At 46.0% G+C, this 27,199-nt stretch overlaps 1 protein-coding gene across 1 annotated transcript in view; it reads right to left on the bottom strand.

Annotated features, from left to right (window-relative positions):
• NT5E (5'-nucleotidase ecto) overlaps positions 1-23,919 on the bottom strand; it is a 43,060-nt gene extending 19,141 nt beyond the window's left edge. The window contains exons 1-2 of the mRNA XM_080934548.1: positions 23,564-23,919; positions 1,101-1,323 (exon numbers count right to left, since the gene is read on the bottom strand). Of these exons, the coding sequence (XP_080790674.1) occupies positions 1,101-1,323; positions 23,564-23,908 (568 nt within the window). The 5' untranslated portion in view covers positions 23,909-23,919. The remainder of the gene's footprint in view (positions 1-1,100; positions 1,324-23,563) is intronic.
• Positions 23,920-27,199: the final 3,280 nt, after the last annotated feature.

Here is a 27,199-nt window from a genome sequence, read left to right as displayed (position 1 = left end):
AAACAACTTCCGGGGGGAGGGGCGGGGCAGGACACAAATAACTTGGGGGGAGGAGCCTTCGGTTGGCTCACAGTTTGAGGGTACAGTCCATACTTCCCAGGTGGGGAAGTCCTGGCAGCAAGGGCTTGAGGCAGTTGGTCACATGACATCTGCAGTTACAAAGCATAGATTGATAAGAGCTGTCCTTTTCTTTTATGCAACCCAGGACCCAACCCTAGGGAATGGTGCCATCTTTCTTTATGGTGGGTCTTTCCACCTCAGTTGAAACAACACGTCAGAAATATTCCCGGGGATTTGTCTCCTAGGTGACTCTGGTGAGGCTGGCCATTAATACTAACCAACACAGCCCCCTTTTCTGTCAGCCTTCCTTGGGCCTTCCTCTAAAATCGCAAGGTTCTTTCTCCCCCTGCTACACAGCACCTTCCCCTCCTGTCTCATTCCTCTTCACGCTACCGTCTGACACAGCCTCATTTACTTATTCCCTCACTGAATATGTGAGTGCAGGGAGAAACAGGCTCCTCGACTGGCATTTCCAGTGTCCAGAACAGTGTGAGGCACAGAGCTCCCCAGGAAGGGGAGAAGGGGGGAGGGGGAAGGAGGGAAGAGGGAGGGGGCAGGGGGGAAGGATGTGGACAGAATGCTGCTATCCTCTCCTTTGGCTAGTTCAGCAACGAAATAATTCTGAGAAATGCCTCAGGTCTGAACACCACATGTACAGATGTCACAGAATGTGTTTTAGAATGCACACATGCATGGGGGCGGGGCGGATTTCAAATTAAATGTGCTGGGAATTGATGTTATACATGTGTGCACACTCTGCGCACTAGCACTAGGAAAACTGTTTGGTTGGGGGACCAGAGATCTCGGGCAGCTGCTTGTGCCGGGTTTCACTTACAGTTCTGAACACACAGAATTAAACAGAGACACTGTTTCGTCAACAAAGATGTTCACCGAGCAGAGACAGTGAAGCCCTTCAGATGGTAACTGAGAACAGCCCCGAATCTGCCGCCTCGGTTTGCTAAGCACCATCCTCTACCGCACAAAGCTCTGCTTTACCACATTTATTCCCAAGCTACAGGGACCACGAAAGTAGGAGATACCTGGGTTTGAGAGGAAAGGGGTTTCCTTTGAAGTATATCCAACGATCCCCACAACCTCACCACCGACAGAGAGAACTTTATACGGCAAAAAGAGTCCGGATATCCGAGGCGCTAGCGGCCCCCGTGCCTTAATGTTTGCACTCAGAATTGGAAATTTGACATTCCTGAGGAGGGGATCAATCAATCCTTCCACGCCGTTGTCAAATTCATGATTTCCCAGTGCCTAAGTAAAATGAAAAAGAAAAAAAATTATCCTGAATTTTCCAATAAGAGCATATTTTTAAGTATATCATGTTAGCCCAGTGGCCCCCAAAATGGGCTGGGCTCTATGAGACTTGACCACATACATGTCCTGGTGTTCACCTTACCTCCAAAGGGGGCCCTTGGGCTGAGCCCAGAGACATGTAGATCACAGGTAGGCACAGCATTGTTGCCCTAGGCTCCTCGTCCAGTGAAGCTGCTGTGAATGTGTGTATCGGCAACACCCGCAGCACACACTGTGAGTGGGAACCCGTCCCACCATCCTCCAACCAGACAGCTCCACAGACCACCTTTTCCAGGCCCTACCCAGCTCCTCCCCATTGTACAGGTCAGACCCAATCATTCAACCCGTCAGCACCTTAGTGGAATGCACACACCCCCAGAAATCCCTTCTTCATCGCTTCCCTTGGGTCATGTCTCAAGTCCTCACAACTGATCTACTCGAGGACTTCTCCGGTTCATCCAGGAGAACCAGGACTGACAGAAGCCTCTGTTACAGTGGGTGTTGGCTTCCTGCTCTAGTCAGCCCCAGGTCACCCCCGTACCCTGAGCAGGATAGAAGGTATGGGGACATTATGGGTAAGTGGAAAGAGAAAGAAGTCCCTTGCTCTGCTGGAAGCCTGCTGAGAATCAAGACTTTCAGCACAATGAACAACTATTGCTGACAATAGTCCCTTTAATGTAGAAAAAACACTTTGTTATAAAATGGGAATGTTAAAATAGCAATGAGCCGTGCTTAACGGCTCCCTCTTATCCTTTCCCAGGTGTTTTCTGGAAGTCTCCCAACTAAAACTAAAACTTTGTTTATAGTAAAGATAGCTTGATGTTCCCTATAGTTCTTGTGATCTCGAGTCTGACCACGTCAGCTGTAATCCTAGCCAGTGCACATAGAACCACCCTATGATCTCATTTACAATAAATAAAAAATTAAATAAATAAATTTTTTTTCCTTAGCTACCTTTTGAGCTGCTGCTTCAGAAACCACCAAAACCAGTGTGTGTGGCTGCTGAAATGACAAGGACATCTCTATCTTGAGCAGTCCACACTCAAGGGTGTACCCCCCCACACACACCTATTCCCTCTTGTGCTTACATTTATATGGACCGTTCTTCCTCATATACTAGTCTGTGATAGCCTGTTTCACACTTGTAAAGTTCACACTGCACACTTGCCTGGTCCTGATGTTCCTTTCTGTCTTTCTCTGAGAAGACGTCTCTAGAAGAAACCTCTCAGACAGCCTCCTCCCCAGCAGCGTATGCCAAGGAAGGACTTTGTGGAGAGGTGACCAGGAGACCTCAGCAGGTTCTGTGCACAGGGCTTCGGCTGGAGTGGGGATGGCGTCAAGTACAGTCTGTATGCTCGTCTCACCCTGAGTCACAACAGTTTTCTTCAGAAAGCCCTGTCTACCCCCTTCCTCACTTGGCATCCTGGATAACCCCAGCTCTGGGCAGTCGCCCACTTGGTTTGGCTGCTAAGACAGTTTTACTTCCTCGGTACCTACATTCACTAAGGTTATCAGCACAAGCTCAGTCTGTCAGTCTGCTCCACTTTGATCATCCGAGGAGAGGCCTAGAAGCACTGGGTCCTGGTCACTGAAGCCAGCAAGGGCCATGGTACATTTTCTTCCACCTCACTCCCTCTTCCTAGTTGAGGCAGTTAAGTAAGCACAACAAATGGTTTAGTAATGAACCTGGCTTGTGCAATGCACACACCCGACTTGTGACACTGCACTTGGCAGCCTTCGACTGAACATGCTAAGTTCGAACGCTATTCGAACAGTGCACTTGACAACCTAGGACCATGCCTTCCCCAAGCTGCACGTATACCACTCTCTCCAAACAATGGAGTTAAGTTCCTTCTCCCCTGAACCATTAAGTAAGTTCTATTCAGTCATACTCCAGGTATGTCTAGGAATGAGGGTAGGGAGGGAGTCTGGCCTGGGCAAGTTTGGGACACATGTCGAGTAGGGCAAACTGTCCTGGAAGTGAACTTTTAGGGAGAAATTTGAATGACGTTTCCTTGCTGTTTTGCAATCCCCGAGTACCTCTATTACAATGTTTTAATAAGAAGACAAAAAAACCTTGACTGGACATGACCACCAGTCACATGACACTAGTTCATTCCAGGGCTATGTTGAGGGGTCATTTGCTGTATGTCCCCTGGCTAAACTGTCAAGCTACATGGGCCTTTTTGTCTTGTTCAGCATGTTGTTTCCTCACTTGGCAAACTGGAACTCACTGGACGCCTGTCACTCAAAGGGCTGTGTGTGACTCCTCCGGGAAGCTTGAAGGTATTCACAGCCTACAGTCTTCCCGAGGAAGTTCATAAGTGCTGATGGTCTACCCACTCACCCCCTCCTCCTATCTAGTTAACTCCTCTAAAAGCCGATGGATATCTGAGCATTAGCTTCCAGAATGCTCAGTTTCCGGCATTTGTTTTTCTTTCTTTGACTCTTAAAACATCAAGTTTTCTTCCTATGGTGAAATGAATACCCTGTGTTATATAATAATCCTACACAAAGAGTTTTGGTTTTGGTGAATGTTTCTATATTCACTAAATTTATTATTTTTTTTAAAAGGATGTGGTTGGCTGTTTTGGGGTCTTTTGAGACAGTCTCACTGTGTAGCTCAGGATGGCCTCAAATTCAGTCTTGCATTAGCTTCCAGAACGCTCAGAGCAGACGTGCGCAACACACGGCTCCTCAGGTTTCCGTGGGCCAAACTCAGTGTTGTCCCATCCTTAGCGTGTGGTGACAGTTCAAGTTTTCCCTTGTTGCCTCTTCAATATCGTGTTCCCTGACTTGAGTGCAAACCCTGAGAGAGTGGCTGACTATCTATCTGGATTTTTGTATCCCCTTGGGGAGAGCAGCCCTATTCATGGGCCTCAATACTCTTGATAAAGGACTAAAGTCACCCCCCCTTCAGCTCCAAACTTCAAACCTCTGTCAAGTCCTCGTGGTCTGTGTGTCAGTTGTCATGTGTCCATTTTCCCTCGGTGTTTCAACAGCACACCAACTTTCCAGACTCAAAAAACCACCTCTGAGACTTGTCATCTGGGCCTGTGGCTTCAAGTATCATATCCAAAGTCTCCCTTTCCCCAGAATGGCAGTTCTGGGGACATTGTTCTACTGAGAAGGACAATCTCAGTCAATCAAGCCAGAAGCACTGGCATGAGGCCCTCCCTCTCCGGTATCCTCCTCTCTCAGGCAGCTGTTGAGAACTCTACCTCAGGTGTGCCCAGTAACACACTAACTTTGAGGAAGGAAAAGTATGACAAAATACCCCCTTCCTTAGAATCTGAAATACCACGTGGAAGGAAGGAGAAATTGTCACAATCACTACACGAAAGGGAGATAGTGGTGTTTGGGTGAGGCTCATTCTGGGAAGACTGTTTGCTTTTTTTCCCCCCCTTGGTAGAAGCATAGCTGTAATCCTGCTTTTTTTTTTTTTTTTTGTTTTTCTTTTTTTCCTTCCTTCCTTCCTTCCTTCCTTCCTTCCTTCCTTCCTTCCTTCATTTCTCCCTCCCTCCCTCCCTCCCTCTCTCCCTCCCTCCCTCCCTCCCTCCCTCCCTCCCTCCCTCCCTCCCTCTCTCTCTCTCTCTCTCTCTCTCTCTCTCTCTCTCTCTCTACTGTAATAAACATGAGACCACAGCAGAACACGGAGAGGAAAGGACTTACTTCTTCCAGTTGACAGTGTATCATTGGGTAAAGTCAGGGCAGAAACCCAAGACTGAACTCTGACGCAGAGGCCACAGAGTGCTGCTTACTGATTTGCTTTTCTTATGTAACGCAGGCCCACCTGCTCACGGTGACACTGCCTACGGTGGGCTGGGCTTTCTCACGTCAGTCATCAGTGAAGAAAATGCCCCACATATGTGTGCACACAACAGCCTGCTGGAGGCGGTAATTCCTCAAATAAGGAACCTCTTCGCAGGTGATTCTAGTTTGTGTCAAATTGGCAAATACTAACCAGCACAACTATTGTAGTAGTTTAGTTTTATTTCATTTACTTTTGTAATAGGGTCTTACGAAGCACCTCTAGCTGGCCTGGAAGTCTTTATGCATCCTAGGCTAGCCTTGAACACAGAGGTCCAACTGTTTTTGCCTCCTCATTATTAGGGCTAAAAGTGTGCACCACCACACACAGATCTAGCTTTTTCTTCCATTTTCTTCTCTTTTTCTTTCTTTTCTTTTCTTCTCTTCTTTTGAATCTATACTATTACATGATGTTTAGCCAGAAGGATGGGATTTGAACTTTGACCTTTGACCCTGGCTAAAAGCATGACATCCCAAACTACCCAAAGGGCTCTAAGATCATAGAGATTTTCTATTGTCTCTTCTCCTAAATCAGATGACGGATGAATGACAACCGTTACACACACAGATCCAGCAGAAGAGCCTGGCTGCTCCCTGTTGTGTCTTTACTGCTTTATATACCTAATGATGCTCCTGGGGAGGAATGCTCTGAGAATCCAGTCTGATGGAGAAGGCCACCTTGGTGAGCCCCAGCAGGCCTCTCCCCTGCCCTCTGGGTGGTCAGTTTCTTTGATGACACATCTTTAGATCACAGCAGGATGCTCTGCTGAAGTAGTAGCCACACAGGAGAGCACTCACAAGGTGCCAGTTTCCCTCTGACTACTCACTGTTTCTACAAATGCGCATGTAGGAAATTCCCTTTGTAAATATTCTATATTTCCTTTCCCCCACTTGGGATTTGTCCAGCTGCCTTATTCCATTGGCAGTCAGGAGAATTTCATATCAGCTCTTCAGGAGTAACACGCTTCTCACCAGACCCCGCACTGCTGGCTCGCTGTGGCAGGCACTATAGGAGCCTGTTAAGTGGGTGGATCTTGTTTTCCCTTCCCTATCATTTGCATTGCCAACAGGCCTTGGGAAACAGCTGTCCAAGTGAGTGAAGCAATATATGATGGACTGACATAAAGGAGGGGACAGCCACCCCTCAGGAGACATGGGGAAATTTTTCTAGGTCCCCTGACATACCACAGTCTCTCATGATAGAAAATGGCATGGGGTTTGCCTATGGCTTATACACACGTTCCCAAGAGTTTTGAGTCTCCCTTAGGCTGTTTAAATTACCTTGAACTAGTTGTGAGACTCTAGTGGTTGAGAATATTAATAAGATTATCTGTGTATATTCAATATGGATACAGTTTTTTTTTCCTCCAAATACCTAGGATCTGCCATTGGCAGAATTTATGACTTTTATCCTCCCCTGTGATGGTCCTTTGCCTTTTTTGGTCCTTCCTGAAAGTTCTTATTTACAAACTAAAGCTCTCTGAAGCCCTTCTACACTGAAGGAGTCATGGACAGTTTGACCTTGGCCGAGTAGAACACAGTGATTATGGGGTGATGAAATGTTGTGGATCAAGAACCAAGGTCATCGCGGGCTATCTTTAGTCTTTTAATAGTTCCTGACTATGAACCTTTATGTCTGACCTCACATCCTCTTGATAAAAACTCCTGGAATCTATCATTTTGCTAAACTTGACATTTCTAATCCTAATACAACGATTTTGTTTTTCTTCTGAGACACGGTCTCTTGTACCACATGCTGACCTTGAAGTTGCTTCATAGATAAGAATGTCTTTGAACTTCTGATTCTTTCTGCCTCCACCTCTGAGGTAGTAGGATTATAGGTCATTGCCAGTTTATGTGGGTCTGGGGATGTAACTAAGGACTTCTTTAGTTAGAGAAATACTCTGCTAACTGAACTACATCTCCAGCTCCAACATCAGTTCTTAATCCTGCAGAAGAGATTTTTCTCAATCTGCTATAGCCCACTTCCCAAGGACTGCTTTCTATAGACTTTGTAAGCACACTGATTCATGACTTTAATTTGTTCCAGGACTATAAAATGTCACAAAACTTCTCCCACATGGTACATTCCACTCAAGAGTAACTTGGATATGTGTTCCTGAGGCCTTGGTCACACAATATTTGCTCAGAATAAACTATTTTCTCATTTTCTTTAAAACAGCATTATAACTTCAGATTGACACAGCAAGACTTCACATTGACTTTGTGACATTGCCACTAACTGTTTAACCATCGTCATCTTAGGCAATAACCTGCCATGATTCGGAACCACATTCCCTTTTTGCTTTGTAAGACAGTGAACAGACTTGTAGATAAATAACTTCCAGGATTTATATCTAATAGTCAAAAGGATGTAAGGTCAAAAATAGAGGTTGATAGTTGCTATGAAAAGAGACTAAAGATAGCCCAAGATGACCTTGGTTCTTGATCCACAACATTCCATCACCACCCTTAATCACAGTGCTCTAGTCACCCGTGGTCAAGCAGTCTACAGGCTTCTGTACAAATTGGACTTATTTGCTCGTGCTAACCATTTTAATCAGTCGGAACCCTATGACAACCTTGCACATTCACCAGATAAGAGAGATGAGCTTATCTCTCTAGCCTGGTGTGGTGGTTTGAATAGGAATAGCCCCTTTGGGCTGATATACTTGAATGCTTGGTCATTTGCAAGTGGCACTATTTAAGAGGGATTAGGAGGTGTGGCCTTGTTGGAGGAAGCATGTCACTGGGGAAGGGTGGCTTTGAGGTTTAAAGAATCAAGCCAGGACCAGTGACTCTGTGTTGTTCCTGCTACCTATGGATCTGAGTGTAGAACTCTTAGGTCCTTCTAGAGCACCATGTCTGCCTACATGCTATCATGCTCCCCTCATGATAATGGAATAAACCTCTGAAACTGTAAGAAGGTCCCAATTAAATGTTTTTCTTTGTAAGAGTCACCATTGCTGTGGTGTCTCTTCTTAGCAGTAGAACACTGACTAGGGCACCCGGGATGTCTGACATTACAACAACTCAAACGGCTTGACACTTAAAACCAAAACCAAATGAAAATGTCCGGCAGAGAAGAGGACTCAGTTCCTCTGTGAGTCAGGCTTCAGGTCACTAAACAGACTCTGAGGGATCCTGCCACATTTCCTCTGCCTTCTGTAGGTCGGTAGTATTTACACGGGCTGTGGGTGGCTCCTTTTGGCTTCTGAGAAAGCTTCTGTTGATTGTCGGTAAGGCTCAGTATGTTGTATGAGTTACCGACAGAAGATTGAAGCTATTTTAAAGCTTCTGAAGCCAAGTTTCTTGCTTGAGCTATCAAGAATACCCTGTAATCAGGAGAGATGAAAACCTTGTGCTTAGACTTTGTCTTGAAACTCACATGCATTCTGTTGCAGGTTACAGCTACTTTCCCTCTGAGGAAAAGCCAGGAAAAAAAACCCCTATAGATAATTACAAAGTTACCACATCTGAATTCATTTATTTATCTCAAATATACTGTATGTTGAAGTAACTTTTGGATACAGATGAAATGGAAGGAAAGTAGCTCAAACCTACACAAGTCGACATATAAACACATACCAGGTAACACAGTGTGCCAGATCCCTTTCCTTGTCTGTGGCAGATGCCAATTCACTGACTGAGTCCATCTTTTCCGATGAATGTGAAACAAGCCTCAGAATCTCCCCTAACCCAGCACCGAAGGGAACAGCTGTCAATCAACCAGATAAGTCATTTTTCCTTTCTTCACGAAGATAGTAATTATGAGCGTGGAATCTATTTATGAGTAATAAAATGTACTTTTACCCAGCAATGGATGCTAGAGGCATAATTTTAAGCAAGGGCAGAATCCTTCTGACTTTCCTCTCTAAACTATGTTTGGTAGCAACACTCGGATGTGGATGCTGCCCACACTTTCTGAGGCAATGTGCCAGTAGCTCATATACAAACATCACTCACATACAAACCCTCTAGTTTGTGCTGAATAAAGGGTGGGTACAGGAGATACTGAGAATGTTCGAGAAACATGGTCTAAGCTCCTTGTTATCTGTGGTATGAGGGAGACACCAAGGTCAGTGACCACTGATTGTGTACTAAAGGCTCCTCCACAGTCTGAAAGAGTTCAGCAAAAACTTCTTTTTTATCTCTCTCCTTGTTACTCAATAACCGTGTGCACTGATGTGTCCCTACAGTCTGTGAAATGTGTGTAGCAGTGAGGAAGTGATCACTGAGCATTTGCTAGTGAGCAAAGAATCGAATAAACAGGTGGTGGGAAAAAGGCAAAAGAAAGGGGAATAAATACATTAACTCCAAGGCTGGGCACGGTGGTGCATGCCTTTGTTTCCAACAATTGGGAGGCAGAGGCAGCAGGTCTGTAAGAGCTGGAGGCCAGTCTGGTCTACATAGCAAGTTCAAGGTCAGCCGGGGCTACATTAGTAAGGCTACATCTCAGGCAAGCAAACTCTTAAGACTGCAGTTATTGGTTCAGTGGCCTAGGGGGTTCTCATTTGGGAGAAACAGTCCCCAGGCCCAGCTACCAAGACAAGTTCTGCATTGAAAGCCTCTGAGGAATGAGCATCACAGCCACAAAAAACTAAACAAAACAAACAGAAACAGCAGCAAAAGCAAGGGAAGCACATGGCCCCCAAAGGTACAAAACAAACAACAACAAAACCATCCCCAGTCAATACAAAGCTAACAGCCCTGAGGTGGTTTGATCATAGTGGTCTTTTCCTAGAAGCTCTTGTGGCTGCTTTACTATATGGTGGTCACTTTGCTTTGACTGCTGGAAGGAGGTTTTATTTTTATTTTTCCTGCTTTTGACTGTCTAATGTAGTATAGATTGGCCTTCCACATGCTAAGTAGCCGAGGACGACCCTGACCTTCTGATCCCCTACCCTCTACCTCCCAAGTGCTGGATCAAGTGCTGGATCGCATGTGAGACCTTGCTTGGTTTCTGCAGTGCTGAGAATGACCCTCAGGGCTTCCTCCTTCATCCCTAGCCTGACTATATCCCCTTCCTGACCCTCGAGCTACCTCCCTAGCCCAACTAGTAGAATATTTATTCCAACTGTACCAGAAAGTGCAAACCTTTTGCCAGTCATTCAAATGGCTGCTTCTCCCTATCAGCCCTGCTCAGCAACATAGGTTACAGGCAGGAGATCAAGGAGTGAAGAGGTGGCCCTCGCCCCCTTGGGTGATTTCAGGAGGCACCATGGAGTCAGCTGGAGTATGTTAGCAGCCATTGCTCCATCCCTTCCACTCTTCCTCTGCTCCCAACTATCTACTTGACCAAGGATGCTACAGCTAGGTCATCCACCAACAGAACACTGAGCCTGTGAATGAACCACTCCAGAGGACACATGGCCCCAGGTACGGGAAACACCCAGAGATGCAGGATGACTTTAGACAACTCTATCTCATCCATGTTCTACCCCAGTGACCCGAAGTGATGCTACTTCCACAGATGCCCTGCCTCTCTGAGATCCACCAAGTTGCCCCACATACAGTCCGCTCCGAGGTCTTCTAGCCAGTCCATCTGCAGCACCATGGCTTCATCCATGTACTGCAGGCCACCAGAGTGAGCTGTGCCCCAAATAACCAACCTACCTCTTGCCTCTGAGTTGAATCCACCCGACTTCCTGCTTCCCAAGGAAACAAGCATTCCCATCCCCTCGGATACCATGCAGACCCTCCCTGCCCTCCCAGACCCTCCTTAGCTGCATGGTTCATTCTGCTAAACTTTCAGGTGCCCTAAGCTCTAGGGACACTAAATCCCCTAGATGCCCTGAGATGCTCTTGAATTGTGTCCACTGGACCTCATGCACATCTCCTCATTGTGGCAGTGTGTTCACACATCAGCTGTCTTTGTGCCCCCTGGGATACCAGGTGAGTCATGCCATGCCTACTGAACGAGAAATAAAGGCCATTAGCTCTATCTCCTCCTTTTAAATGAGTTCTATTTTACTCTGTTATGATGTGTGATCCATTTAAAATTGTCCAGAAGGCAGGATATGGAAAAAAAAATCTTTGTAAATAGTAGGTATGTGATGCCTTAGTTTTATAGGGAGAGAGACCAGGTTGCTAGGCAACTGGTGAGAAATCTAGCTGACTGCTTTGTTACCTCCCATTCCCAGTTCCTCTCTAGACAACTGTTCTTGTATTTTTGTTTCTTATGTTTGAATTTTCAAGTCACCTCTATGTATTTGTTAATATCATTGTGGCACTTGTTTATGAATGGGATCTGCATGTCCCCAGTTGGTTTTTGATCCATCAATAAAGATACCAGCAGCTGGTGGCTGGTCAAAGGGATATGGGGTGGGACCCTTAGAGTTGCAAGGACTAGGACACAGGGAGGAACAGAGGAGAACCACCATGACTGGGGAAGAAGGATGGGACACAGGAGATAAAGCAAGCCAGCCATGTGAGATTTGGGGTAAGTGGCCAAAGATAACTGGCCTCCTGGACCAGTTCACACATGCGAACCGTGGAGAACTCAAAGTGATATAGCCAACATCCCCACTACACACATGTAGTTTCCCAGATTCAGGTGCACAATGCATTTTAGGAACTGCAGACTATCGGAGGGCAAGCTTCACCCCATGGAGCAAAGGCTCACAAGCAAATAGCCTCAATGGTATAAACGAATAGGGACCTGGAAACAAGAGGAAGAGAGGTGGTGAAAATGTTCCAAGTGAGGAAAAGAGGCTTGACCATACAAGACCAAAACAAGGCAAGAAGAGCCGATTTAAAGAGCAGTGGAATATGCTTGATGCAGAAGAAAAGAACCTCTTTTGTAGTCTATTAGACAACTGAATAATTTCAAAAGTACCTTTATCAATCAGAGAGAGGAGGCATATTTATTTAGTGAGTGTCAGCCTTACAATTTAAGACTTAAAGAGACATATTGATCTGTTATACAATGGGGCTCAGCTGCCAGTCACCCACGACAACAGCTTTCTGAAGTATGTTTTGTTCTACTGATCCATCCCTGACATCATGAACCACCTCCATTTCCACAACCACTTCCAATGGGATATTGGCCCTCGAAGGTGAGTGAAACATCCCACTGGATGACAGAAAGGATCCTGGGGTCAGGTCAGCTTATCTGCCTTGTCAACATCAGTTGAAAGATTCAAACTTTAGAAAACATATAGAACATGGAAGAGCTAGAGGGATCAAGGACACCAGAAGAACCAGGCTCACAGAATTGGTTGGGACTGGGACTCAAGTGGGCTCACAGAAATCAGGGAGCCTATGTGGGTCCGACCTAGGTCCTCTGCATCTATGTTATGGTTGTATAGTATGGTGTCCCCGTGGGATTCCTAACAGTGGGAGCAGGGGCTGTCTCTGACTCTTTGACCACCTTGGGGACCCTTTTCCTTCTCCCAGGTTGCCCTGTCCAACCTCAATGTGAGAATGCCAGGTTTCATAGCTGGTTCTGCCTTTTTGGTTGATGTCCCTGGAAAGCCTGTTCTTTTCTGAAGAGAAGTGAAAGAATCTGAGGTAGGGGAAGGCTGGGAGAGGGGCAGCTGCAGTTGGGGTGTACTAAATAAAAGAATAGTAAAAAAAAAAAAAAAGGAAAAAGATAAAAAAGAATCAAGACTAGCAATAAAAAAAGAACAAATAGCATCTCACACTATATCATTTAAAAGTATACAGACTCTTTACACAGGTAAAATATGCACGGCATAGTCATGTTTAGAATTAATTGATCAGGTCCAGGCAGGTTTATCTCCCGGGAGACAGAGAATTCTAGCTAATTAATGTTCACATTATATATAGAAGCAATATTTATATGAGGGAATAGAAGCATCTAGAGAAATTGTAATCAATTAATTAATTTTATTTTATGCATATGAGTGTTTTGCTTTCATGTATGAACATCTGTCTCACGTGTGTCTGGAACCAGCATTCGAGCCCCTGGAACTGGAGTTACAGGCAGCTGTGAGCCACCATGGGGGTACTGAGAGTTGAACCAGGGTCCTCTGCAAGAGCAGCAAGTGCTCTTAACTGCTGGGCCATTTCTCCAGCTCATCTAGAAAACTTTAAAATCTACTTATGAGGATAAAGCAAACAAGCGCTAAGGGAACATAAACAGTGCTCAGCTGTATTTGTGGATGAGGTTCAAAGGGTTGCATAAGTGATGTGTAATGTAATGGGTTCTTTTCCAAGTCTCTGTTAATAAATGTAGATGTCAAGACAGGGCAAGATGAAGTCAGAAGCTACTTCCGCCTCCCCCTTCAGCCATCCAGAGCTAGTGTCACCATGTCCCAATCTAGCCTGGGACTCAGATAACAAGGAAGTAGATAGAGACTGTGGCCACTGCTCCTTCGCGCCTGAGGTGTGAGAACCAAGTCTCTAACTCAAAAATCCCCCCACAGGCTGGGCTCTGAGTAATAGTTAGAAAGGTATCTGGTCATACTGGTGTAAGGCTTTAACTCCAGAGGCAGGTGGATTTCTGTGAATTCAGGGCCAGCTTGGTGTACAAAGGAAGTCCAGCCAGGGCTACAGAGAGAGACACTGTTTCAAAAAATAAAAACCTAAATATATAATGAAAATGTAATTTTTAATTCACTGCGTTTGTGACAAACTTATGTGTGGGCACATGTGTGAGAGTCAGAGGACAACTTATGGGAGTGACTCAGTTCTCTCCTCCCACCATTTGGGTTCCAGGGAACAAACTCAGGTCCTTAGACATGGGGGCAAACACCTCTACCCACAGAGCCAGCTCATAGGCCCACCTTTATTTCTTAAACAAAACAGTTATGTGGGTTAGGCACTTAGCATGGGAAGGGAGTTGGGGCCAGGATCAAACAGTCATGTAGAACTAGCTTTTCCAAGTTCCTTAAACTAACATTGCTTATCTGCATTTTCTCCAAACATTCTGGGAGTGCCCTTAATAAGAGAGGCCTAGCATGCACTTAGATATAAATGCTCCCTCTCTCTTTCCTTATGTGTGTGTGTGTGTGTGATGTGTTGTGTAGATGGAGATATGTTAAGAAGACCACTGTGTGGAGTTAGTTCTCTTTCTCTTCCTGGGGCTCGAACTTGGATCGTTATAGTCGTTATCTATCTATCTATCTATCTATCTATCTATCTATCTATTCATTTATTTATTTATTGGCAACTGCTCTTACCAGCTGAGCCATCTCACTGGCCCCTTACTCTCCACCTAATGCTTTAGTGGCTCTAACCTAGTCCTGCTCTGTGGTTAAACACAGCTTGAAGGGCACTGCCCCCCTGGAAACAAGTTCTAAGCATTAAGTTTCATCCCCTGCACATCTTTCTCAGCACTTGGCACTCAGCTGACACCCAGCTGGCATTCCATAAAGATCTGTGGGCAGGATAAATACCCTGAGAGCAGCAGTCTGGAAGTAGGCAGCCGCCTCTCCTCTTCCCCAGCGCATCTTTTCTGCAGACCTGGGGAGCAGTTGACTGCAAAGCTCTCTGGACACCTTCTTCACTTGAAGACAGTGGCCAAAAGGAGGTGCCTGAGAGGAGGCTCAGGCTATCTCGCCACCAGGAAATAATGGCCTTATCTCCAGGTATCTGTGAGATCTGTGAGGCAGAAATAAGTCACCAAGCAAACTTACCCTGAAGTGTAAAATTAAGTTCAAAGACGCACGGAGTTACACTGGCAGATTAGAAATAGAGGGTTGGGCAGAAGCTAAGTGGCTGGAGAACCCACTTCCAAACTCACATGGGTGCAAGAACTGAGATGTAAAACCTGGGTGAGTACCGAAGCTGGAACTTACTTAGTGGGGTGCTCGCCCAGCGTGCTCAACACCTCTGGTTAGACCTTGAAACAGCCCCACTATCAAAAGTGTCTGTGACTTGACTGTTCCCACCAAAACGCAAATGGAAATCTCATTTCTACTGTGTGACATCGAGAAGTAGAATCTTTCAGAGGTGTTGGGTCATAAATGGCTCAATTCATTGCAAAGTTTCTGTAAGGCTAAGGACATTGTCAAGAAAACAAAACGGCAGCCAACAGAATGGGAAAAGATCTTTACCAACTCCACATCAGATAGAGGCCTAATATCCAAGGTATACAAAGAACTCAAAAAGCTAGACACCAGAGAATCAAACAACCCTATTAAAAAATGGGGTACAGAGCTAAACAAAACGTTCTCAATTGAGGAATATCGAATGGCTGACAAACATCTGAGGAAGTGCTCAACATCCTTAGCCATCAGGGAAATGCAAATCAAAACAACCCTGAGATTCCACCTCACACCAGTCAGATTGGCCAAGATCCAAAACTCAGATGACAGCAGATGCTGGTGAGGTTGCGGAGAAAGAGGAACACTTCTCCACTGTTGGTGGGGTTGTAAACTGATACAACCACTCTGGAAATCAGTCTGGCGATACCTCAGAAAATTGGACATAGTACTACCTGAAGACCCAGCTATTCCACTTCTGGGCATATACCCCAGAGACACTTTAATATACAACAAAGAGACATGCACCACAATGTTCATAGCAGCTCTATTTATAATAGCCAGAAGCTGGAAAGAACCCAGATGTCCTTCAGTAGATGAATGGATACAAAAATTGTGGTACATTTACACAATGGAATATTACTCAGCCACCAGAAACAATGACTTGACCAAATTCTTAAGAAAATGGCTGCATCTAGAGAATATCCTGAGTGAGATAACCTAGTCACAAAAGAACAGACATAATATGCAGTCACTGATAGTGGGATGTTAACCCCAGAGGCTTGCACTGCCCCAGAAACAACTCTCAGACTGTGTGAAGTCCAAGAAAAAAAGAAAAGAAAAGAAAACATAACAAAAAAAAGTCATGCTCAATCCTTACCCACCAAGAACACATTGACAAATTCCGGGTTACACCCTGTATTACATGTACTTTTTGCTCATTGTTAAAAAAAAAAAAAAAAAAAAAAAAAGCCAAGCACGGACACAGTTGTATTTGTATACATTTATGCAAAAATGTTTAAATTTTTTTTATCTTTGTTTTTTAAAATAAAGTCTAAAAAAAAATGGCTCAATTCTCATAGAGCTTAACGGATGAATGGATTACCACGCTATTCCAAGATGGCTCTGTTATAAAAACCACGTTGGCTGTATATCATTCACAAGTCCCTCCTCATGTGAGGTCTAGCATTGCCTCAGGACCCTGTAAGTGAGTTCCCATCAGCAAGGATGGGGGAACAGCCTGACCTTGAAATTCCCAGAGCTCAAAAATATGAGTTACAGTGTTTCCTCTTTTCCTTATAGGACATCCAATCTCGGATGTTTTACAGTAGTAACAGAGAGCGGAAGAGCACAGTGGGGAGCTACAACAGAAGAACCTGTGGCCCTGTGTAGGAGATGTAGGAGTACCAAAGGCTACCCACCCCAATACTTTGATGCCACAGGCTCAAACCCTTGTAGACATCTTTGCTTTACACCTGTCCTGCTTAGGCGGTTTTGGTTTCGTTTCTTTGTTTTGGCCAGTTTGACAGAAGCTGAAGTTATCTGGGAAAGAGGAACCTCAGTTGAGAAAATACTTCCATTCAAATTGCCTATAGGCAAGTCTGATTAATCCAGGACCAGCGAGCGATTAAGGCATCCCTACTCCATGGTTCATGCTTCAGTTCCTGCCTTCAGGTTCCTGTCCTACTTGAGTTCCTTCTTAGATTTCCTCAGGGGTGGACTGCTCCCTGGAAGTGTAAGATGAAATAAACCCGGTTTTTCTCAAAGTTTCTTTCGTTTGGTCATGGTTTCTTTGTCACAGCAACAGAAGCCATAACTAAGACAAGAGCCTCTTCTGAGTCATCCCCAACTACAGCATATGAGCAAAGACTCCTCTCTATGAACGACCCATTGCCAAGCGCTTCTCAGCATGAGCTCTCCTGCACCTATGCACCTATGGGGAGGATCAGATTCATTATCTATGTAGATAATGAATACATGGATACAGATGTTTCATGGCATTAACCAGCCTGGGAAAGGGATGGGGAGATGGCTCAGCAGTTAAGCGCACTGGCTGCTCTTATACAGACCCTTGCTTCCGTTTTCATCACCCACAGGGTAGCTAATAGACACCTGTAACTCTGGGGGATCTGATACCCAATTCTAACCTCCACAGGGATGAAGTGCACACCGGGCGAACAGACATCCACGCAAGGCCAAACATTCATTCAGGAAAAGTAAAGAAAGCCACCTGATAACTGTCCTTAGATGCTAAATAATAGGGAGAGCTTCAGCTAGCCAGTGTCACACCCCAAGGTCCCTGGGGGTGGTTTAAATGAAAACAGACCTTTATAGGTTCCCGTATTTGACAACTGGGCCCCCAGTTTGTGGTGTTGTTTGGGAAGGTTGCAGGACAGAACATTTGAGACAAGGGCAGAGGTTTGAGGAATTTATAATAACTTTAGTTCTCTCTCTCTCTCTCTCTCTCTCTCTCTCTCTCTCTCTCTCTCTCTCTTTCTCTCTCTCTCTCTCTCTCTCTCTCTCTGGTTTGCGTGATCCCTCAGCTTTCCTTTCAGCTGCCTGGTAACCTACTTCTCCCACCATTTGGACTTTCCCTTTGTAATTGAAAGCCCAAACAAAGTGATCCTTCCTTAAGTTGCTTCTGGTCATGGTATTTTTTTATCACAGCAACAGAAAAATAGTAGATGTGCCCTCTTAGCCATATTCCAAGTTGCTTTCCTATTAAAATTGGTTGCTAGTGGATCCAGCCTTTCAGGTGAGCATAGCAGAGCCTTTACTGCATCTCTAGAGAGTTGCCTGGCTCACTTCCATTCCTCTTTCTTACCTTCTCATACATTTCTGCTCATCTTTCTCAAATGATTCCTTTAAGCAGCTGAGGTTTATTTTTTTAATTTTAAGTTAATTTATTATTGTCATCATTGCTATAGTGTGATGTGAGGTAGTGTGTATGTGTGTGTGTATGTGTGTGTGTGCAAGTGACTATTGTGATGATGGTAAGAAGACAACTTCTGGGAGTCAATATTCTTTCTACCTTGAGGCAGGATTGCTCTTCCTGACTCAGCCATGTGACGTGTTACAGGGTAACCAGTCTGTGAACTTTGGGCCATTAGTAATCTCCACATCCTACAACCACCATATGAAGCTTTTTTTCCCTCCCTGGCTCTGCCTTCTTCTCCCCCCACCCCAAATTTAGGGGCTCAAACTCAGGTTAACACTTACATGCCAAAGCTGAATCACTTTGCTTTGCTCTGTTTTTGTTTTTGGCATCAAGCAGTTCTCCAGTTTTCTGCAACACTAACTAAGGTGTTCAACAATTCAGTCCCGGCACTGTCTTAACGTAGTGCAATTTCCCACAAGTTGCAGGGCTCCATCACACAAAACCGTGCCCACCCTGACACCCAGTCCAGAAGCCCGGGCTGCCCGTACTTCCAATGGACTAGTTACAAAGCGGAGGTCTTCCATGACCCCATGCTCCCATTTGACAGTTACTTAGAGGAATTCATGGAACTTCGAAAGTTATTATTACTGGCTTATTATGAAGGATACACCTAGGAATAGGCAAATGGAACGAATGTTCGGGGCGAGGACAAACAGAGCCTCTGTGCCTTTTCAGGCACCCCACCCTACAGAAACTCCATGTGCTTAGCAACTTCAGAGCTCATCAAATTCTACTCTTAAGAGCCTGTCAGAACTTAATTTCCAGTCCCACCCCACTTTCCTGCAGGTGGGTGGATGAGGTAACCCTCCAAGGAACATCTCAGCCCGGGGTTCCACCCTGAGGTTATCTAGAGCCCCAGTTCAAAAGCAACCTAGCTAGTCAAACTATTAGCCTCAGCTATTAACTAGGTTCATTATGAATGACAAAAGACACTTCAGTCTCTTAGGAAACTTCTTCTACTTAAAGAGCAGGGGCCCTGGCCACCGGACAAAAGAGCTTAAACTTGTAGATCTGCCAGGCCTATCTCAATCTTATCTTAGTTTCACTAGGGCCGAGCCTCCACACCTGTGCTCCTCACTGAAGCATCTTACAGCATCGAGACATTCCTCAGGACTGCCTGTCTCTAGAGAAGGGCCTCGGGGTGCTGCTTCAGCTTCTATTTATCTGGTGTCTGGAGAGGGAATTAAACCAACAGTTCTCACAGGCTCATGTCTTAAAAGGCAGAGGGTAGGGTAGCAATCGCTTTTCCAGTGAGAGTCTTGGCAACCTGCACTATAAAGTTAACAAATTCTTCCATAAGCTTTCCAGAGCACAGGCCAAAACAGACAGACAAACTAGATTTCTTTCTTTCTTTCTTTCTTTCTTTTTTTTAAAGATTATTTGAATATACCCCGCAATGGGGGTTCCTTCTTAAGAGGCCCAGAGCTGAATGTTGACAGGTAGAATACCATCAAATTTATTTCTAAAGTTGGCCATGGATCAAAGTTCGAGTGCTTCTAAACAAAACAAAAATCCAATGAAAACAGAAAAAAAAAAAAAAACTTTTGTTATGTCTGGTTATTAGAAAGACACAAACTACTGACAAGCTGGGCAGGTAACAATGTGGGCTGAGGAGATGGCTCAGCAGTTAAGAGCACTTGCTACTCTTGCAGGGGGCAGGGACTTGGTGTCCAGCATTCACATCAGATGGCTAGCAGCTTCCAGTAGCTCCATTTCCGGAGGATCTGGCTTCCATGGGCACCAGCACACATCTGGTACACATACATAAAAATAAAAATATCTTTTCTTTCTTTCTTTTTTTAAAGGAGTAATAGTACAGAGATTGATGTTCTTGCCAGGGTGTCACAAAAATAATGGGGGTTAAACCTTCAGGAAAATGGGGGTTAAACCCTTTGCGAAAGGAAGGACCAATCATACACACTGGGACCTTGAATATAAAAATCTTCACAGTGGAGTCAGTAAAAGTCATCTGGGACAGCTGAATTTGTGAGGCAGGGGGATTGATTAGAGGCCATCTCCAAACTGACCAGAGAATGATGTGTGAAGAGGTCACCATGCACACCAGGATGCACAGGGACACTGCACATGTAGATAGAGGTGGAAAACCATAAAAGCAAGGTTACTGTGGTGGCCGGAATGAGAACAGAACAGAGGCTCTCACGTTTGAACATATGGTCCCCAGTTGGCAGAATTGTTTCTGAGAGATTAGTAGGTGTGGCCTTGTTTGGAGGAAATGTGTCACTAGATGAGGGCTTTGAGGCTTCAACACACACACACACACACACACACACACACACACACGCACACACACATGCACACACACATGCACACACACACACACGCACACACACATACACACACACACACACACGCACACGCACACACATGCACACACACACACGCACACACACACACACACGCACACGCACATGCACACACACATGCACACACACACACACACACAATTCCCCATGAGCCCCCCTCTGTGTGCCTCCTGCTTGTGGACCAGCTGTCCCTGATAACATCCATGTCTTTGCTCTGCCGTCATGAGAGCTATCCCTCTATAATCATAGGCCTAATTAAATGTTTTCTTTAATAAGTTGCCTTAGTCATGGTATTTCTGACACAGCAATAGAAAAATCACCAAGGCAGGAACACAGAAGCAGCATTTGGAAGGCAGAGGCAGGGGGATCAGAGGTTCAGGGACATCCTCTATCACACAGCAAGTTCAAGACCAGGATATCTGAGAACTTAAAAAGAAAAAAAAAAAACTGAGAGGAACAGTCTAGACAGTGGAATTTAGAAATGATGATGGAGGGAAGGCTGTCAGACCTACACAAATGACAGATGTCATGTCCTCTGCCTTCCAAAACCCGAGGTGTAGGGAACTAAGCTCTAATAAGCACCTTCCAGTTAAGGAACATGAGGCTCAGAAATAACCAGGCCAAAAAAGAGAAAGGACGAGAATCCCCAAGCAACGTAGCTTCCTCGTGTTCTTTTCCTGTCTCCCTTTCTCCTCGTTTCTAAAGAGAAAAAAAAAATTATCCAGTACTGTGCTTTCCTGACCTCTGAGCTGGTTTGTGCAATAGCTTGGTGAGTTTCCCTCCTTTACCTCAGGGCACACTGACTTTCCACTATGATAGACATCTGGCGGTTTCTGCCATCTTCTCCCTCCGTTTCTGTCTAGCAGCAGAACCCAAAGGGTTCTCAAGCTCATCCTGGTCCTCCATAGGTCTACAGTAGAAACCTGGGGGGAGGGGGGCTCCTACTCTAATTTCCGAGGCTACACTGGCTTCCATTTACCGGGAACTGGAGACACCCCTCTACAGCAGCTGTTCACTCTGATCCGGGTCTCCAGCATCCCAGAATCAAGACTCCGCAGGCAACTGATTTAGCGAAGTTTTATAACAGAAGGGCGCTAGGCTCCCAAGGCTTAGTAAAACACAAGAAACGTGACCGTGGAAACCCTGTGAGATAGGAAGGCTGCAGCATGGAACCCGTGCTGCAGCCATGAAAGCTATGGGGCACACAGGTCGAATCGTGCCTACTCAACCCACCCACAACTCACTCCATGCATGCGTTCTGACTTTGATGTTCCCTCTCCTCCCACTCTCCACACTGGCCAATGTAGCTTAATTCTTCCTCAGGTCCCACTTCAGTTACTCTGAATGAAATCTGTAAGAAAGCAATTCCATCCCACAGAAAGTATTCTAAACATTCAAAGATGATGAGCTCAGACTTGTAGTTCATTGCTGTGGCCTCGTCTAACTACACGGCGAGCTCACTCTGTCTTAAAGAGGGACATGTTTTTGCCAAGGAATATTTACACAACTCAGAAGAAAAGAGTGTTAGAAAAGGAAAAGGCTGTAAAGTTGTGGTTTATACACGAAATCAAAACAAACTCAGGCGGTGTTTATCCTACCCTTCTGGGAGGAAGTAGAGACATGAGCTAGTTAACAATCCAATTATGGACATGCTTTTGTTGCCTTTACTGCTTGCAAAGCTTCTAGCAGGTCTAGCTGTGGAAAAAGAACGCTGAGAGACTGCAGAGTTCTTGAAGTCTGAGATTCTTCTGCCTGGCTTCTGCTGAGCAAGGCCTTCCCCAGTTGACTCTGGAGGCTTAAGGAGCCTTCCTTTGGAACTGCCCCTGCATGGGGAGTCTCTAAGCCAATATTCGGTAGGAAGGGAGCTCTCACCCTTCTCTGACCTCTCTGAGCACTGGGTAGTTTGCCTTCCCCACCTTATTTTCCCTCCACACCCTCTGGCTTCACAGAGAACCTGCCCTGTTATTTCTCTTGCAAAGCCCTTACTTTTTGTTTGTTTGTTTATTACTGTTGTTGTCTCCAGTTTTTTTTCTACAGCAGGACAGAATCTTTTACCCTTATGCATTCGCACTAGGTTGCATGTGAGTGGTGGTTCAATTACCTTTTACCTCTCAGTTATGTTTTATTTGATTTTCTTTACCTCTTCTCAACAAGTAAGGCATCACCTCCAACAGAGTATTGGGAAGTGAGGACTAATCTCTCTCAACCAATCTCCCCCACTTGCAGTGTGTGTGTGCCTGTCTGTCTGTCTGCCTGTCTGTTTGTCTCCCTAACCCCCTTTCTCCTTCCTTTTGAGATAGGATCTCATGCTAGGCTGGCCTCTCTTTTGTAACCAAGGATGGCTCTGAATTTCCGATCCTCCATTCTTTACCAGGCCTGCCCTGCAAGTCTAGTTTGGGCAGTGCCAGGGATCAAATCCAGGGCGTTTGGAATTCTAAGCAAGCACTCTGACAATCTAGCTGCACCCCCAGCCCCCTTATTGCTCCAGTTAGGCTCTTTCAGAATCTCTACAGTCGAGCGAGCGGTTTTATCGGTTCCCGAAATCCCAGCATTTGGGTTCCCGGACATTTCCTTTTTACTTGCTCCTGTGAGGCGGTGCCTGGGAGCCACAGAACTAACAGTTACAGAGATTGTATTATGTGCACACAGTGCTTTGAGGTCAATATTCTCCTTCCCATTTTACAGAAGATTTGGCCACGGAGGCCGAATAAGTAACTAGTATAAAGCTACAGAAAAGTAGCAGAACTGAAAATCCACCTCAAGAGGTGAGTTCCTTGCGCTGGGACCTCAGAACCAATCAGGTGTGTTTTCCTCCTCGGAGGTTGGTGACCTGAATCACTTTTGACCCGATTTCCTTTCTTCCTTTCAGTAAAGTAAGGATGAAGCATTCTTTGGAAGACTGAGCAGATGAGAGATGTGGAGGAGACTGAGATGGGTCTCCAGCCCTTGATAATTTTCAGGGTCCCTTTTCTAATAATCTCAGTTCGCTACAGGACCCCAGTAACATCAGTTTAAGAAAATAATCAAAGGGAAGCCCGTCTGCATTCTCACTGCGCACTGGCCTATGTCGGGTTCCACCTGCACATCTGTGAGCACTATCTGTGCCAGCCCACTAGTGAGTCCTCCAGCCTGTCACCTGGGTCTGGGACTCCTATCCCGGGGAGCCTTCTCCTTACCATGGCATCGTAGCCCAGGATGTTCATGAAGTGTGCCACTTCCAGGCCCTTGTAAACGGTGAACCAGATGGTGCCCTGGTACTGGTCGCCCGCATCCAAAAGCAGCACGTTGGGTTCTTCCTTTCGGATCTGCTGCACCTTGGTGAAGAGCCGGGCTACACCGCCCACGCACAGACTGGCGTTGAGGCACTTGGTGGAGTCATCGCTGGTCTGCTCTAGCCGGCTGTGCACGTCGTTTGTGTGCAGGATCGTGAGCTCCCAGGCTCTGGCTGCGGGCCACAGTGCTAGCAGAGCGCTCAGCGTGAGAAGCAGCCACTTGGGTGCCGTAGCGGCCGCGGGACGCATGGCTGGTTAGAGCGCCTTGAGCTGGTGAACTGGCCCGGAGCCCGGCGAGCACCGGCCACCGGGGCCTTTACTAGGCTGCGGGGTGGACTAGGGCGGGGCGGGGCCGGACCCGCCTCCTCCAGCCCCAAACCCTCCCGCCGGCAGACGCTCTCCCGGAGTCACCCGATACGACCCTGGCGCCCGAGGCACCCTGGAGCCGCTGGCCTAGCAAACGTGGCCCGTAGGGAACAGAGAGAAGGTTGTTCGCCTGGTGAGCAAGCACGTCGGAGAGGCTGGGTGCCGCAGTCCCTGGGCGGCGGTGACAACTGCAGGAACCGCGTCGCTGATCCTCACTCTCGAGGCCATCGATTTGTTTAGAAGAGTGTACAGCGGTTTGCGTTGCTCTGTGGCTCGTCGCCGAAAAAGAAGAGAGGGGGTGGAAAGGAAGACGAACGTGGGAGGTGGGGGGGGGTCCAGAGCCCGCCCGGGAAGTGCGCTGTGAGGTTGTCGCGGTGGGACCTGGACACACACCACGGGCCAAGACGCTATGCAACTGTTGTGCGTTGTTCCATCTGGAATCTCAGGAGCCAAGCAATCTTTGGGATGCAGCCTTTCATTTATCTACAGTGGAAACCTTAGTGTTAAGACCCCCTGCGGCACAGGGCCAGCTCTGAAAGCTAAGGCAGATCCTAGGGGGTAAACCCCTGACGGCTGTGCGGGAGGGGGATGTCGGGGGGGGGGGGGACTGCTCCCCTATTTGTGGTGTGTGTGTGTGTGTGTTTGTGTGTGTGTGTAAAGCTTTCTAGCGGTAATAGTGGGAACCCATATTTGTTATGAACAAAGCATTAAATATGAATCGCCGCAGCAGCACAAATTCCCTGTCTAATGGATTAACTCCTGCATTTGAATGACGTAATAATTAACGAGCTAAGAGTTCTGGGAAAGGAAAGAGTATTAGTGTGGTTCCCCTTGTGTGCTGCTCACTGTATAGAAGTTATTTAATGCCCATACATCTCCAGAATGTACCAGGTCAGCATTGTTTTACACACACACACACACACACACACACACACACACACACACACACACACACACCTCTTCTTCATGTTGGGGCATGCACTCAGGAGACTTAGTAAGGAGAGTTGAAAGTGCATGAACATGTATGGGCTACACAGCAAGACCCTATCTCACCCACGACCGAGTTACTTTTTGATTGCAGTAGAATATACATCGTGCAAATATATAGGATGTACATTACCAGCTACTGTGCTAAGCGTACAGTTAGGGATATTTACCACCGTTCATTTCCCAGAACTTTTTCATCCTTCTAGTATTATTCTAAACTCATTACACAGTGACCCCCACCCAACACAGTGGCAGTCATCTGTAATTGCTTGGGAGTCCAGGCAGGAAAACAGTCTGGTAATGTAGGAGGTTTTAGGCTATGTTAGAGAAGCCGTCCCTCAACACTACCACCACCACCACCAAACCGAACAAACCAAACTACCAACCAACCAGAACCAGTTCTCCATTTCCTTCCTTCCCAGCCCCTGGCAATCAACATTGTATTACCAGTTTGTATAGATTTGATCACGCTAAGCACCTTGTAGCTGTCCTTTTCTGACTGTGTTTGTTTCACTTGGTGAAATGTCTTCAAGACTCAGTACGGCAGCAGTTCCTTTCTTTCAGAGGCCAAGGAACACTTCACACCAGGTGTGTATCTGAATGCCTGCATTCATAGCAGCTTATTCATAAGAGGTGAAACCAGACAGAGACCAGGGTTCATGGCTGATGAAATAATTTAGTTGGGAGATGAGATAAGGACCTGCTATGTTGCCTGTTCTCACACGCAAGGACCAGATTCTGTACATTTTCACCAACAATGTTTTGTTTGTTTAAATGGTAGTCACCTTAGGGCAAGTGCAATATCTCATTGTAGTTTGAAATGCTAAGCATCTTTTTATGGGCTTATGGACCATTTGTGTCCTTTCTTGTAGACATTTCCTTTAAAAATTGTATCAGTCTGGTGGTGACGGCACACACCTTTAATCCCAGCATTTGGGAGGCAGAGGCATGCAGATGTCTGAGTTTGAGGATAGCCTGGTCTACAGAATGAGTTACGGGATAGCCAGGGCTACACAGAGAAACCCTATCACAAAACAAACAAAACCCAAGGGGAAAAAAAGCCCAAACTTTAAAAGTTGCATTTATTTATTAATTGTGTGTGTGTGTGTGTGTGTGTGTGTGTGTATGTCATGAGGCTTGAAGTTCCCTGACCCATGGAGCCATTTTGTTGTCCTTCTGTCTGTGCCCTTTGCCTCTGTTTTAACTGAAGGACTCTTCCTCCTTTTCTCTGACAAGGTTACATGCAGTTCAAGATGCCTTCCAGCTCGTCATACTGCCAACTATGACCTGGGGCCCTGCTCCTCTTGTGTCTGTCTTCCTGGTGCTGGGATTAAAAGCACATACCACTATGCAGTTCATACAGTAGTGGGGACTGAACCCAGGGCTTCCTGTGTGTCAGGCAATTACTCTACCAACTGAGCTACAGACTCAAATCTGTAGGAATTCACTATCTGCAAATAACATAACTTGAAGATATCATTTCGGTGTTCAGTGGTGTGTGATCACGCAGGGAAATGGAGTGTGTCCCTGAAACACACTCCTTTCATTCCCAATTCTCCTACCGACACAAGGAAACAATGAAAGAAGACAGAGATAGGAACATTTCAATAAGGGCTAGCTGGAGGACCACTGATGCCCTTTCATGAACACTGAGTTTGGGGCAAGCTGGTGTTACCTAGAAAAGAACCTACTTTCCGTTTATATACCAAGTCAGCAATCCCTTGGCACGTTGAGCTATTGATGTCATTGCTGGAGTAGTCTAACTTATAAAACTCTTGTCCCTAAAGTAAGCAGGGTGGAGCAAAATACTATGAAGATAAGGCTGGCTCACTGTCTCCGGACTGAGCATGTGCCCTTGGTCCAGCTGCTTACCACTGGACCTTCGTAGCCCACAGAGCCTGCTGGAACTCTGGGGTAGCTTTCTAACTGGTTCCTTGCCATAGGATGCTGCCTACCTGCTTTGTTCAGCCACAGCTCATATAAAGTCTTTACATGTCGAATATGGCTTCCAGACATTTTTTTCTTTTTTTTTTTTTTTTATTATTTTATTAACTTCCAATTGTTGCCCCTCCCCCAAGTCCCCATTCTCATAGTTCCTCATTCCATTCCTCCTCCTCCTTGCCTCTGAGAGGGTGCTCCCCTGCACTGCACCAGGCCTCCCCCTTCCCTGGGGCCTCAAGTCTCTCA

This window comes from Micromys minutus, assembly GCF_963924665.1.
Source record: "Micromys minutus genome assembly, chromosome: 21".
In the NCBI taxonomy this organism is placed as follows: Eukaryota; Metazoa; Chordata; class Mammalia; order Rodentia; family Muridae; genus Micromys; species Micromys minutus.
The sequence above is the reverse complement of the archived record's forward strand: the minus strand, read 5'-3'. Positions and strand labels throughout refer to the sequence as shown.